Raw genomic sequence first — 14,229 nt, forward strand, 5'->3', positions numbered from 1 at the left:
TACACGCTTCCACAGCGTAAGACTAATGTGGTTTCTTTAGTAGCGATGCTGTAAAGGTGTAGGAACAAACTCTTCGGTGACACTCGTCTCTTGTATATAAAGATGTTTATTAGCATTGAGAGGTCGAAGTCACAGACAAGCCTTTGCAAATCAGCTTGGAGAGAAGAGCCAAATTCCTCTCTGACATACATTCCCAACTCAGGGTTTTTATATGTTGGTGTGGACATATAGTCCACATCTGGTTTCTATTAAGATAGCCTCTGCAATGTATGGGTCTTCTTCAAGCAAAATACCTTTTCCCCAGAGTAGCCTTCATCACCTAATACCATATATGGCTTGTTTACATTCAGGGGGCCTCTTTCCTGGCCAATGGACCCTGGATCTCAAATCCACTGGTACCTTGAGATCCTGCTCCCATTTCAGTCTGGGGCCCACAGAATAAACTCCAACCAGGATCTTACACAGTATAATAACCAATATGATAGAAATTAATGTTATGACTATAGAATTAATAAGATCAAATTCACCACACTAGTTCAACCATAATAATGGATAGTCTTTAGTAAGTCTGGGGTTTTAAGGGGTAAAATGGACACAATGACACAAAAGGTCAGCTGTCAATGTGCTGCGTGCTGCGCACACACGACACGCTGACATGACTTGTACAGACTGACTAGACTGATTTACATATCTCGCGCTGCGTGCACATGGAACTCAGGGCTGCGTCACACATGCGCAGTATGCAATATTATGCACTTGAACATTTACTCTACATGACATCTCCCCCCCCTTTTCAAGTATAGTAGGCGTACACTATACAAACATTAACTGTTGGCATAACTTATAACTATACATGTACAGCCACTTATCTCAGTTATCACTTGTAAACAAAATCTTCCATATACCCAACAAAACACATTCTTACAAAGTTTCTTTTTGTTTTTTTTTTTACAACAGTAACTAAGGGTGTGGGTAGACTACCACAGTCCCTTGAGATGAGGACGGATTTATTCTGCCCTTTTTGTCCATCATCTCAACTAACTTGCATACCTGGGGTTTGGTTTAACAGTCCGACCAAACCTGGTGACAACTGGAGTTGGGTGTTCAGGGGAACCAGGGGTATCAGCAGGAGCACTGGCGGTGGTTAAGCCCTGCTCAGCTGGCTCACGCTGTCCATCTTGATCCAATGGCTGAGGAACATCCATCTTTCGCGGTGATGACAGCTCCTGGTTGGCCAGCCGGATGTGGTGCCGGTTCTGTCGCGGTATGTCGCCTCGCTCCGTCTCCAGTGTAAAGGAACGCGGCGCAGTCTCCTGGCGCTGCACAGTTGCTGGTGTTGTCCAAGCCTTTTCTCCGTCGATCTTCAATCTGACTTTATCGCCAATGGAGAGTGATGGTAGAGGCTTGGCAGAGTACCTGCGGTTGTAGTACTTCTCATAGGACTGTTTTGCTTTCGCGTCATTTTTCTTGACGGTCTCTAGATTTGGCCACATTGGCCGCAGGCTCTCTTTGAGTACAGGGAGTGTTGTACGGATTTCTCGACCCATTAGCAACTTGGCCAGACTTTGCCTAGTTGGCTCTGTTGGTGTTGAGCGGTAGCTCAGAAGAGCTAGATGAGGGTTGTCTTGCTTGAGAATCCACTTCGCCGTCTTCACAGCTCGTTCGGCCGTGCCGTTGGATTGTGGGAAATGAGGGCTTGAAGTAATGTGCTGGAAGTCGTACTCAGCTGTAAAATTTCTGAACTGTTCGGCTGAGAACTGAGGGCCGTTATCTGTCATGAGCTCCTCTGGAATCCCGTAGCGTGTGAAGATGCTTTTCAACTTCTGTATGATGGTTTCTGAGTTTGTTTTTGGTAAGTGTAGGATCTCGAGCCATCTGGAGAAGTAGTCGATCACGATTAAGTAGTCAGAGATCAACGGTTCTCTGCTTTGGCTCGGTCTGTAGATGTTGCAATGTTTACATGACGTCACAAGCTTCTTCACGTCACTGGCGATGCCCGGCCACCACACAGCGCCATTGTACCGTTCTCGGCACTTGGTAAGGCCTTGGTGGCCCTCGTGAATCTTCTGCAACATGTAGTCTCTCATACTGCTAGGAATCACGATCTGCTTGCCGCGTCGCAGCAATCCATTGGTCTCACTGAGTAAGCCACGCTCTTTGAAGTAGGCGCTTGCTCTGACAGCTACGCTCTTCATGTATTCCGGCAACCCCTTTTGGACGTACTTGAGGACAGCCTGGAGCTCAGCATCTGTTCTTGTCTGGTCTTTTATCTGCTCGACGATCGGCTTCCTCACTCTCAGGTCGTCCTCCACTGAGTCCACGTACGCTTTCACCTCCGCTTCTAGGTCACCTGGATTGGTGTCCGCCATGGGTTGCCTAGATAGGGCGTCTGCGACGACTAAGTGTTTGCCTGGAACATATTCTGCGACTGGGTTAAACTTCATTAACCTGATAAGCAGGCGCTGACAATGAATTGGTGTGGTGTCGAGGTCTTTTGAGTTGATTAGAGTTACCAGTGGCTTGTGGTCTGTAAGCAGCTTGTATCTCTCTAAGCCACAAAGATACTGGTAGAAACGCTCAGAGGCCCACACTCCTGCAAGGCACTCTTTTTCGATCTGAGCATATCTCTTCTCAGTATCCGTCAACGTACACGAACAGAACGCAACAGGTTTCAGGACTCCATCATGGCTCTGCAGGAGGACTCCTCCGAGCCCGTAACTGCTTGCATCTGCACTGACAACGGTTGGCTTCGCCGGATCAAAGAACTCCAAGACTGGTGCTGATGAAATTAGCTGTTTCACTTCTGCGAATGCTCTGTCTTGCTGTGGACCCCAGCACCAATCATGCTCAGTCTTGAGTAGCTCGTTGAGCGGCTGTAACACCGTGGAGAGGTTTGGTAGGTAACGGCCTATGTAGTTCACCATACCAAGTAGCCGTCTCAGCTGACTCACGCTCTGAGGTGGTTCCATTGTTGTTATGGCTTTGACCCTCTCTTGATTAGGGGCTATGCCGTCCTTGGTCACGACCTGTCCCAGGAAGTTCAGCTCTGGTTGGCTAAGCCTGCATTTGTCTTTGTTGAGTCGTAGACCTGCGGCGGTGATGGTCTCCATGACTTGCTTTAGCCTCTGGTCGTGTATTTCCTGTGTTTCTCCAAAAACCAAAATGTCGTCCATGTATACGACTGTCCCCTCGTGCCCATGCAGTAGCTCAGACATCTTTCGCTGAAAGATCTCGGGCGCCGATGTTATCCCAAACGGTAGCCGCTTAAAACAGTATCTGCCTAGGGGCGTGATGAAGGTGGTCAGACGTGCACTGTTCTCTTCTAGAGGAATTTGCCAGAATCCGCTCTCGGCGTCTAGGCTGGAGAACACAGTACTCTTTGCTAGCTTGGGCATGATGTCATTCAACGTAGGTAAGATAAACTTTTCACATTTTACATTTTCATTAAGTTTTTTCAGATCCACACAAATTCTTATTTTTCCATTCTTTTTAATAACAGGTACCATGGGCGCGCACCATTCGGTCAGGTCAGTCACTTTTTCTATTATACCCATTGACTCCATTATCTTTAACTCCTCTTCGACCCTGGGGAGTAGTGGAATTGGTACTCGCCGTGGCATAGCGATGCTGTATGGCTCTGCACCTTCTTTGAGTGTGATTTTCACTGGTTCTCCTTTCAATGTGCCTGTGCCACTGAATGTGTTGATCTCATCGATGCGCTTAATTAGGCCCAGTCTGGTTGCCACTGTTCTGCTCAGGAGATTTTCCCCATTGGTTTTAACTACAACTACTCTGAAGCAGCAATTTCGTAGTTGCCCACTGATATTAGCTTTTAATTTAGCTAAGAACTGGCCCCTTGTGGCCACAGTGCCACCTGGACTCTGAAGGGTGTTTTTCACTTCACTGAGTTTAGGTTTGCTCCGTAGTGTTTCATATGTGGCTTCAGACATGATTGAGGTATCTGCACCTGAGTCGATCTTAAATGACACTGGCGTATCTGCTACGTCTAGAGTGGTGCGCCATGGTGGCTCATCCTCTGCTAGTCGTACATCTTTTTGTTTTAGCTCTACTGAGCCTAGGAACACTGTGTCATCCTCGCCAGCTTCAGTTACCTCTTGAACAACTTTTGAATAGCACACAGCCGCAAAGTGCCCAATTTTGTTACACTTCATGCATTTTTTTCCTTTCGCATTGCACTGCTCGGCCTCCATATGATTACGCCCGCATCTTGTGCACGCTCCTGTTTTCGTCTTTTTGTTTATCTTTGCCATGTTGCCGTATCTCTTACGTTCAGTTTTTCTCACTGACTTTACATTGTCCACGTGCTCTGCACCGTGCCCTCTCTCTGTATTCTGTGACTTGATCAACTCACAATGCCTGGCTGTTTCAATGGCAGTCTTCAATGTTAAATCACTTTTCATTTGCAGTCTCTGCGACACTTGTTCATCTCGAATTCCGATCACTATGCGATCCCGCATTTGTTCCTCTTTTAGTGCCCCAAAATCACAGTTTTCAGCTAGTTCATACAGTTGCCTGACGAATGCTTCCACACTCTCGCCTGGTTGTTGAACTCTTGAGTGGAACTTAGCACGCTCATAGATCACGTTTCGTTTCGGAATGAAATGTTCGTCGAATTTAGCCATTACAACATCGTACTCATCTGCATCCGTTGCATTAGTAAACGTGAAAGCCTTGAAAATGTGCTCAGCCTCCGCTCCCATGGAATAAATCAATGCATTCACCTGCACTTTTTCCTCTTCCTCTGTAAGCAGTGAAGCTATGCGATACCTGCCGAACCTTAGCTTCCAGTCAGGCCATGCTTCGGGCTTTGATAAATCAAACTGCTCCGGTTCTTCTCACTCACGTCCGACGTTTTTCATCCAGTTTTCTTCTGACACCATGTGTCGTTTACATCACCAAGTAACGCGAGGTGGACGACATTATATTTCTAATGCGTTGTTTATTGAACACACACACGACACGCTGACATGACTTGTACAGACTGAGTAGACTGATTTACATATCTCGCGCTGCGTGCACATGGAACTCAGGGCTGCGTCACACATGCGCAGTATGCAATATTATGCACTTGAACATTTACTCTACATGACAGCAGTGATGTCAGATTAATGACAATCAGCTCCTTAAAGGGCCAGGGCCCAAATTCTTATTACACATTTTATAACGTTTGAATAGCTCAGCCAGTTTGCACTGAAGTCCCTGTAGTTACTAAGGCTTATAGTTCAGTATGTGTAACACCGGTCAGCGAGGAGGCGATCGCACATGCTGAGATAAGCGACTTTTATTATGGGCAAGAGCAGGAGGGACAGATATGACAAAATGAACACAGAACCTCAAACAACAACCAAACACCACGAGAATACATCACACCCAACACGATCAAACATCCAAACATGCAAACAACAAAGACCAGCAAAGACAAGGGGCAAACACCGGGCTTAAATACAACAGGGATGATGAGGGCCAGGCGGAAAACAGGTGGCGACAATCAGGGGTGGAGTCACAAAACAAGGGGCCGGACTAGGAAACCAAAACAAAGAAAACACACGGACTAGACCAAAACAAAACACGAACACACAGACAGGACCGGGAGGGGTGTTGTTTATTCTCAGTTGTGTAGGTGGGGAGACGAAAGCTCTGTAGACACCATCTGGATTTAAACATGAACAACTTTATTTCAAATTAATAAGATAGCGCTAAAGCCCTGTGAGAGTCCTGAAGGCCAATGTGGGATCTCCTCCCTGCGTCCGGGTTGGCTCTGGTTTATATATGGTGAATGACCGCAAAAACACACATCCATACATCCCACAAGGAAACATCTGGAAAAACTTATTTCAACACAATCAGAAACCCCCGGCAAACACTGTTCTCCTAACCGTAACATGTTATTCTATACATTAGCTTCCTTCCTCTTGAAGGAAGGGGCGAAAGAGGCCCTCAACAGAACACACACACACAGAAGGATTTTAAGGGGTTAAAATAACTGCTTGTTTAAAACCTTTAACACTGATATGTAAATCAGCTCTGCTCTTATTGGCTGTCCTCTATTATGCTTCATTTAAACAGCAGTCAAGGCTCAAACACTCCTTATAAGGTGAAAGGGTGGGGCTAAACTGCTGCAGGCAAAATACCCAAAAATATGTAAAAGCACTGATTTTTTTGTGACATAAAAAACAAAGAATTCAAATCAAACTTTTTAAAGCATAGTTTCCAGGGATAGACGCTACAAACTGGACAGACAGCGTTTCCCATAAGCAGGCTCTACAGCCAAAGGTATTTTGAGAGCTACCCAAATATATTTTGTCACATTTAAATAAATTCCAAAGAGAAACTATTTGAGATTTTAATGTATAAACACAGTGTCACTGATGTAAAGCATCACTCTTTCCCCTGTGGTCATTTCCATAACTTTAACCTTCACTTTAGTAAAGTCCAAGACACATTTCTTAAATATGATACTAACAACTTCAGTGAAATTCAGTGACCTCCAGTCACCACATCTGAATCTGATAGAGCACCTTTAGGATGCGGCAGAACAGGAGAACTAGAAGACTGGAAGAACCTGGAGACTGGAAACAGGGAGGAAACTCCACAGAAAGAGTTTCTGTATTCGTCTTTTATAGATATTTTGTAGAACGTCCTAATAAGATGTGTATAACAACCTATGCTGTAGTTTAAACATGATATCATGAATAAACATGAACAATGTGAACAGTGTTTGTGCCAAAGACATGATGTCCTTGTTTTGTTTGTCTTCTTCAGTTTATTAGTGAAACATTTTAACCAGTTTTCATTTACGTTTGATTGGCATTTGAAGTGCATTTCTGAAATGTGGTCCAAACTAAAATAACCATGCATTTACAGACAAAGAGCAAATAAAAAAAGAGGTCCATTTCTCTGAGAGGCCAAAGTTCTGTGTGAGTTTTATCTATAAAAGAGCTGTGACTCCCACAGGGTTCATTAATGGCTCAACTGAAGCTGATTTTCTGAACTTTGTCATTATTTCATTTGATTAAAATGACATCTGTGATAAGCAACGTCGTATGTTGTACATCTTGCTTCCAAAAAACCCGTCCAACTTTAGTAAATTAGTCCTTTAATTTTTCACTTAGAGTTGATAAATATATTCATCACATCATTAAGTGAAGAATGAAAACACCCTCAAGTTACACCCTGAAATACATTTTAATTGATCGCTTTTTTTAATAAAAAGGTTTTATGGGAGAAAAAAGGACCTTCATTTAAGTTTAACAGGTGTGATGATCAGTGGTGCTGAGTTTTTGCCTCTATTATTGCTGCAGGGACAGAAGTATGGATAGAGTTTCTCAGTGAAAGTCTGACCAGTGAAAGAGAAGATATGAGACCTGGCCTCAACATTGTAGAAGGAGACCAGACCCTCCTCATAATCCACAAACACCCCCACCTTCTGGGGAGCCTGTTTCAGGGAGAGGCGGACAGAAGGAAAATCCAGAGCCTCATATTCGGTCTTATTCCTCAGAATCACAATCCAGTATCCATCTTCAGGACAGGCTATAATCTCTCCCTTCCTGTTACTGGACTCTGTGACCACTCCTAAATCCCAGTTAGTCTTCCCACTGACCTGAACCTCATAGTAAAAGCTCCCTGAGGAGAACCCCTTCTTTCCCAGCACACAGGGACAATAATCAAACCTCTCTGGTTTATCAGGGAGATTCTGTCGTTTGTCTCCATCTCTCACTTGTTTCCCGTCATCAGACAGGATGAGGAAGGGATTTGCTGAATCAGGATCCAGAGTCACGTCCACTGAGAGAGAAACACACAGTTTAAATCAAATGAACACTTTACAACATTAATACATAACATAGCATAATTGAGCAGACACACATACATACATATACACACAGTACTGTACGAAAGGCACCCAAGACAAATTTTAAAAATCTATTTATTTGTGTAGTTTGTGCTGAGAAAAGTGTTAATATTTGAATAAACAAAATCTATAGAATAATAATTAATAATGATTTTGTCTGTATTATGTATATATATATATATATATATATATATATATCCATACACACACACACACACACATACACACACGTGATGTCCTTAAAACAAGTCAAAATGAGGCTCAGGCTACCTCTGGCGAGCTCATGGAGGGCTGTGCGGCCCTCCAAAGAAATGCCACCCCACACCATTACTGACCCACTGCCAAACCGGTCATGCTGAAGGATGTTGCAGGCAGCAGATCGCTCTCCACGGCGTCTCCAGACTCTGTCACGTCTGTCATGTGCTCAGTGTGAACCTGCTTTCATCTGTGAAGAGCACAGGGCGCCAGTGGTGCACGGTGTTGGGCTGTGAGCACAACCCCCATCTGTGGATGTCGGGCCCTCATACCATCCTCATGGAGTCGGTTTCTAACCGTTTGTGCAGACACATGCACATTTGTGGCCTGCTGGAGGTCATTTTGCAGGGCTCTGGCAGTGCTCCTCCTGTTCCTCCTTGTACAAAGGCAGAGGTAGCGGTCCTGCTGCAGGGTTGTTGCCCTCCTACGGCCTCCTCCACGTCTCCTGGTGTACTGGCCTGTCTCCTGGTGGCGCCTCCAGCCTCTGGACACTATGCTGACAGACACAGCAAACCTTCTTGCCACAACTCACATTGATGTGCCATCCTGGATGAGCTGCACTACCTGAGCCAGCAGAAAGGTACTGAGAAGTGGTCTGTGGTCCCCACCTGCAGAACCACTCCTTTATTGAGCGTGTCTTGCTAATTGCCAATAATTTCCACCTGTTGTCTGTTCTATTTGCACAACAGCTGTGAAATTGATTGTCAATCAGTGTTGCTTCCTAAGTGGACAGTTTGATTTCACAAAAGTTTGATTTACTTGCAGTTATATTGTGTTGTTTAAGTGTTCCCTTTATTTTTTTGAGCAGTGTATATATATATATATATATATATACACACATGCAACAGCCTTGGTGCACCTTGTTGAGCTACATATGCTGTTAATAATTTGACACATCTTCTAAAGTGAACAGACTTCTGCACATTTTAATACACAATTACTGTTTATTTACTGAATTTACCAGAACAAAAAATAAAGTGCAGCCTGTGCAAAAGACATATTTTATATTTTATGTTTTAAGTTTTTAGCAATATTTTAACTCAAATACTTTGGAATTGCACTAAAATGAACAGAAGAGAGTTGTTTTAATTTGGTTCCTGGTACAGGGGGTTTATTTTATCTCTAAAACACGTCTAACATTTTTTCACTTAGAAAATGAACAAAACTTAATGTGGCCAGGGGGTGATCAGACATTTGCATACGACTGTATGATGTGATCAGTGAGAGCGGCTCACCTGCGTATTGTTGAATTCTCTTCAGTTCTGCTTGAAAAAGAAAAATGGACAAAAACCTTCACTGTTAGAATTTAAACTGGGCTTAATTAAATGACTCTTTATCATCAACAAACCAGCATTTTAATATTAACACCAAGTGATGTGCATGGATGGGAATTTTAATAGATAAATAAATCCATGATTAATTGTATGAATGTCGCATGAATCAACCATTAATTTCTGGCATGAGGATCTTAATGACTTCCTGAATTCTTCTTCCTCCAAATCCATTTCCCTTGAACATCAAAATGACTTACTGATCATTAAATACTTACTGATCTCAGGAATCTTCTCCATCTCCTTACTGAGCTCATCCTGAAGCTTTGTCAGAGTTCTCCTCAGAGTCTCCACCCTCAGATGAGAGTTAATCCTGACTTCAGTCCAGTTCTTTTTGTGTGGAGGGCTGCAGAGGGACGGGTAAACCTACAGTCCAGCAGGAGAGAGGAGAAACCCCTCAGCATGGGCAGTGCTGTCCTGTGATGGACTGCATTACTATGGAGAAACAGAGGGACGCTGACCTGTAGGAGGTGGAGGTGGTCCTCAGTGTGGGAGAGCTGCTCCAGCTCAGTGTCTCTCCTCTTTAGCTCAGTGATCTCCTGCTCCAGCTCTTTAATGAACTCTTCAGCCTGCCTCTCTGCTGCTTTCTGCTTCTCCTCCATCACCACAAGCAGCTCCGCCTGGCTTCTCTCAATGCAGCGCAGCAGAGCTCTGAAGACCTCCACACGGTCTGCCTTCTCCTTCTCTGAGCTTTTCTAACAGGAGACAATAATGACATTGTTAATAAAGCAGCTTTCGTACATTAAATGTATTCAATTTACTTTACATTATATGAATCAGCCTAAAACAGTAATAGAGAACAATAAAGAACATAAACACTTACAGAAAGAGATAAATGAGAGTAAAACTGGGAAATTTAATATAAAAGTAATTACTGAAATTAAAACATGGCAATAAAAGAAATGAAAGAAAACAGAACCATTAGTTGACTTCTAAGTATTCAAGCATTCAAAAGGACAAACATGATACTGTAGCGTGTTTGAGAGACGTTTCTGTCATGATAGGTTTTGGTTTTGTGTTTCCTGGCATTTATTCACTGAGTTCAATTTGATTAAGGACTCTTATTGATGTTGGGCGGAGCTAGGAACTCCCCGGAGGGTGTATGTGTGGGCCGAGGGGGAAAGAGGCAGATGTGAGCTGGTGCAGAGAAGGAAATGTTAGGCAGACGAAAGCTTCACTGATGTCTGGCGTTGCTGAGGCCACCAACAGCTGGAAAGTAAAGCACCATGACTGGTGTGTCTGTTTTAACAGCAGTGAACACTACAATACTCTGTGATTATCACCAGTGGTGGACAGTAATGAAACACATGTAATTAGTTTCTGTACTTTAGTATTTTGTGGTGTATCTGTACTGAAGTTTCTCCATTCTGGGCAACTTTTTCCTTTCATTCCACTACATTTCAAAGTCTAATATCCGACTTTTTCCTCCTACATTTTGAGAAATCTGTCGTTCCTTTTGGTTTCTGTGTGTATAAAAACGTAACATGTCAAAACGAAAGAAGCGCAAAGCCAGAGCACCAATCAGGGCCCAGCGGTCACTTTGTTTAGAGCTGGTTTTGACCTGTTGGTCATACCGACCCAGTGCAGCACACGGTTCAACGTCAGCGCAGCAGCGTAAAACTTTGGGAGAGTCTGTTCAACATAAATGATGAACTAACCTAACTTTGTGTAAATAGAGCACAATATAGAAATATGTCCACATATGCAGTCGTGACTGACGCGGCTTTTTTCTGAATTTCTACAAACACCATTTCATTTTATAGTAAATTAGTTTGGGCTGGTTTATGTTTATGAACAGAGGCCTACAGATCAACATAGTAAAGGAGCTCCTCTGTGATCCTGAGTTTAAAGCCAGTTTTTATTCAACTTAAACTTGGAATTAAGTTGAATTAAGTTCATTAATCTTTTAGTACTTTTACTTTGATACTTAAGTACATTTGAAGACAAATACTTTTGTACTTTTACTCAAGTGGAGGTCTAAATGGAGGAACTTCTGCTTTTACTGGAGTAAAAAGTAAAATTGTGTATCTCTACTTTAACTCCAGTACATGATTTGTTTACTTTGTCCACCTCTGCTCATCACTAGTCTGTCTGACGTCACTAGCAACATTTACCAATGCTGTACTTTACTAAGACCTGATATAAATTCAGCTGAGACTCACTTTATTGAGTTCTACAGACTGACTGATTTCCTCAATCTTCTTCAGTCGGTCCTGGATCATCTGCTGAACTTCAGCCTGTGTCTTTCCCAGCTGAGTCTATAAAAAAGCACAAAATATAACAAAACCACTCATTCCATCCATCCATCCATCCATCCATCCATCCATCCATCCAACCATCCATCCGTTATCTTCTGCTTCTCCGTGGTTCAGGTCGCGGGGGCAGCTTCCTAAGCAATGAGGCCCAGGCCTCCCTTTCCCCAGCCACTTCCACTATCTCCCCAGGGGGATTCCGCGGTGCTCCTGGGGATTATAGTCACGCCAGCAGGAGGCATCCTAACCAGATGCCTGAACCAACTCAGCTGGTTCCTCTCGATGTGGAGAAGCAGCGGCTCTACTCCGAGTCCCTCCTGGATGACCGAACTTCTCACCCTATCTCTAAGGGAGAGTCCAGAGACCCTGCAGAGGAAACTCATTTCGGCCGCTTGTATTCGCAATCTTATTCTTTCGGTCATTACCCAAAGCTCATGACCATAGTTGAGGGTGGGAACGTAGATCGACCGGTAAATCGAGAGCCTTGCCTTATGGCTCAGCTCTTTCTTTACCACAACAGACCGGTAAAGAGCCCGCATCACTGCTGACCCAGCACCAATCCGCCTGTCAATCTCCCGCTCCCTTGTACCATCACTCATGAACAAGAGCCCGAGATACTTGAACTCCTCCACTTGAGGCAAGAGCTCATCCCCAACCCAGAGAGGGCTCTCCACCCTTTTCCGCCTGAGAACCACTTATTCATTTAAACCCAAACACAACAGAACAGAGGTAACAATTCTCTAAATGTTCCTCACCTTCTTCTGTCCACTCTCCTCCTCTATAGGGACAGTGCTGTGAGTCTTGTGGTCTCCTTCAGTGCAGAACTGACAAACACACATCTGATCATCTCTACAGAACAGCTCCAGGGGTCTTTCATGTTTCTGGCAGATGTAGTCCTCCAGGTTCTCCACAGGGTCCATCAGTTTGTGCTTCTTAAATTTAGGTGTGGTTTTATGAAGTGCTAGATGAGTCTCACAGTAAGAGACTCCACAGTCCAGACAGGACTTTACAGCCTCCAGCTTCTCCTCACTGCAGGACTCACACAGAACCTTTGTAGGCTTGGAGGGTCGTTTCTCTGGAGCTCTGCTGGATTTGACCTGAACTGACTTCTTGAACTGAGCAGCCAGTCCAGAGATGAAGGTGTTCACAGACAGTTCAGGTCTTGTTGGGAATTCAGTCTTACAGACTGGACACTGGCAGCGTGAACTGCTGTCCCAGTACTCTTTGAGACAGACCCTGCAGAAGTTGTGTCCACATGAAGTAGAAACTGGATCAGTGAACACATCCAGACAGATGGAGCACTGGAGCTGATCTTCAGACAGGAGACTGCTGGAGGAAGCCATGACTGACAGAGAAGAGACACATAGAGGTGATTAGAAACCACAAAAGATGTCCTGGACGTTGAAGGTCAACCCTTCTAACTTCACGGGTTGAGTGAAGAACAAAATATGAAAAGACGATGTGAAATGAAAATGTGATGAAAACCCTTTTTATGGTTTTGTATAACTGGAATGGGTTTGAGCAGGAAGGCCGTGATGTTCTCATTAATCACCATCATTCATCTGGCTGATCAGCCTCACACTGTTCCTATTAACCGTGCTCTACATCCTCCTCTGTGTGGTGAGCGCTCTCTCTGTCTGCTCTGATTCTCTGTAGCTGAACAGTAACAGCTCCACATGTGAAAACACAGGTGACAGATTCCAGCTTTCTGAGCAGTTTAATAAAGTAAGCAGTAGTTAGAGGTAGAAATGTGCTGAAAAGCAGCTCTTAGAAATTACCAGGTTCTCTTTTTCTCTCTTGGCCTGGTTTTCTGCTCCTTCAGTTCGTCAGCAGAGGCTTTAAGTCCTTTAAGAAGCTTTAAACTGAAGCTCGTGTCCTGCTGAAAGGATCTGGATTCTGTTTATGAAACAGTTTTACTTAACTTTCGTTTCTCCCCAGTGACGTCACGAGGCCATGCCCACTTCGCCGTGACGTTGGTCTGTTGCACTTCCAGGTTTTGGCCACCAGGCAGCAGAAATTCACCAACTGACTTATAGCACATTCACCTGTTTCTCAGTATTTTCCAAAGAAATAAATATTAAAACAAAGAATATTTAATTAATCCACATGAAGATTTATCTAGTTAACCAGGTACTACTGACTTTAAACAGGTTTAAGATACATTAGGCTTTTACAGCAGTGCTGGTTTTCTGAGTCTGAGATTTTGATCTGAAGACGTACAGAATCAGAGTCAATAACCAAAAACATCTTCAAAACGCTGTGAAAACCTTCATCAGTTCACACTGGAGCAGATTGATAAAAGGATGTTTTATCTTCAGTGTTGAAGGTCTTGGTGAAGATACACAGACTCATGTTCCAGACTGTAAATCATGTAAATGAGGTCTATTTATTTGAATACACACATTTCTAGCTTACAGCTCCACCAACCAGTGGTATTACAGCCTTCCACCACCAGACATTAACGCCAAACACTAACATCTACTGATTCTTATATTTCCCACGACCCTGAGGGAGAAGCGGC

General features: G+C 43.8%; 1 protein-coding gene across 2 annotated transcripts; it reads right to left on the reverse strand.

Moving 5' to 3' along the window:
• Positions 1-5,672: 5,672 nt before the first annotated feature.
• LOC108415592 (E3 ubiquitin-protein ligase TRIM39-like) lies at positions 5,673-13,624 on the reverse strand. Of its 2 annotated transcripts, none has more exons than XM_037533900.1 (7): positions 13,487-13,624; positions 12,464-13,053; positions 11,619-11,714; positions 9,918-10,151; positions 9,675-9,822; positions 9,361-9,387; positions 5,673-7,803 (listed from the first exon to the last, which is right to left on the reverse strand). In XM_037533900.1, exons 2-7 carry the CDS (start codon positions 13,049-13,051, stop codon positions 7,259-7,261), a joined length of 1,638 nt encoding a protein of 545 aa, XP_037389797.1. In that variant the 5' UTR covers positions 13,052-13,053; positions 13,487-13,624; the 3' UTR covers positions 5,673-7,258. The 2 variants fall into 2 exon arrangements, with proteins under 2 accessions (XP_037389797.1, XP_017544127.1); XM_017688638.2 differs by having other exon boundaries at positions 9,361-9,390.
• Positions 13,625-14,229: the final 605 nt, after the last annotated feature.

The sequence above is a fragment of the Pygocentrus nattereri genome, chromosome 2, assembly GCF_015220715.1.
Source record: "Pygocentrus nattereri isolate fPygNat1 chromosome 2, fPygNat1.pri, whole genome shotgun sequence".
NCBI lineage: Eukaryota > Metazoa > Chordata > Actinopteri > Characiformes > Serrasalmidae > Pygocentrus > Pygocentrus nattereri.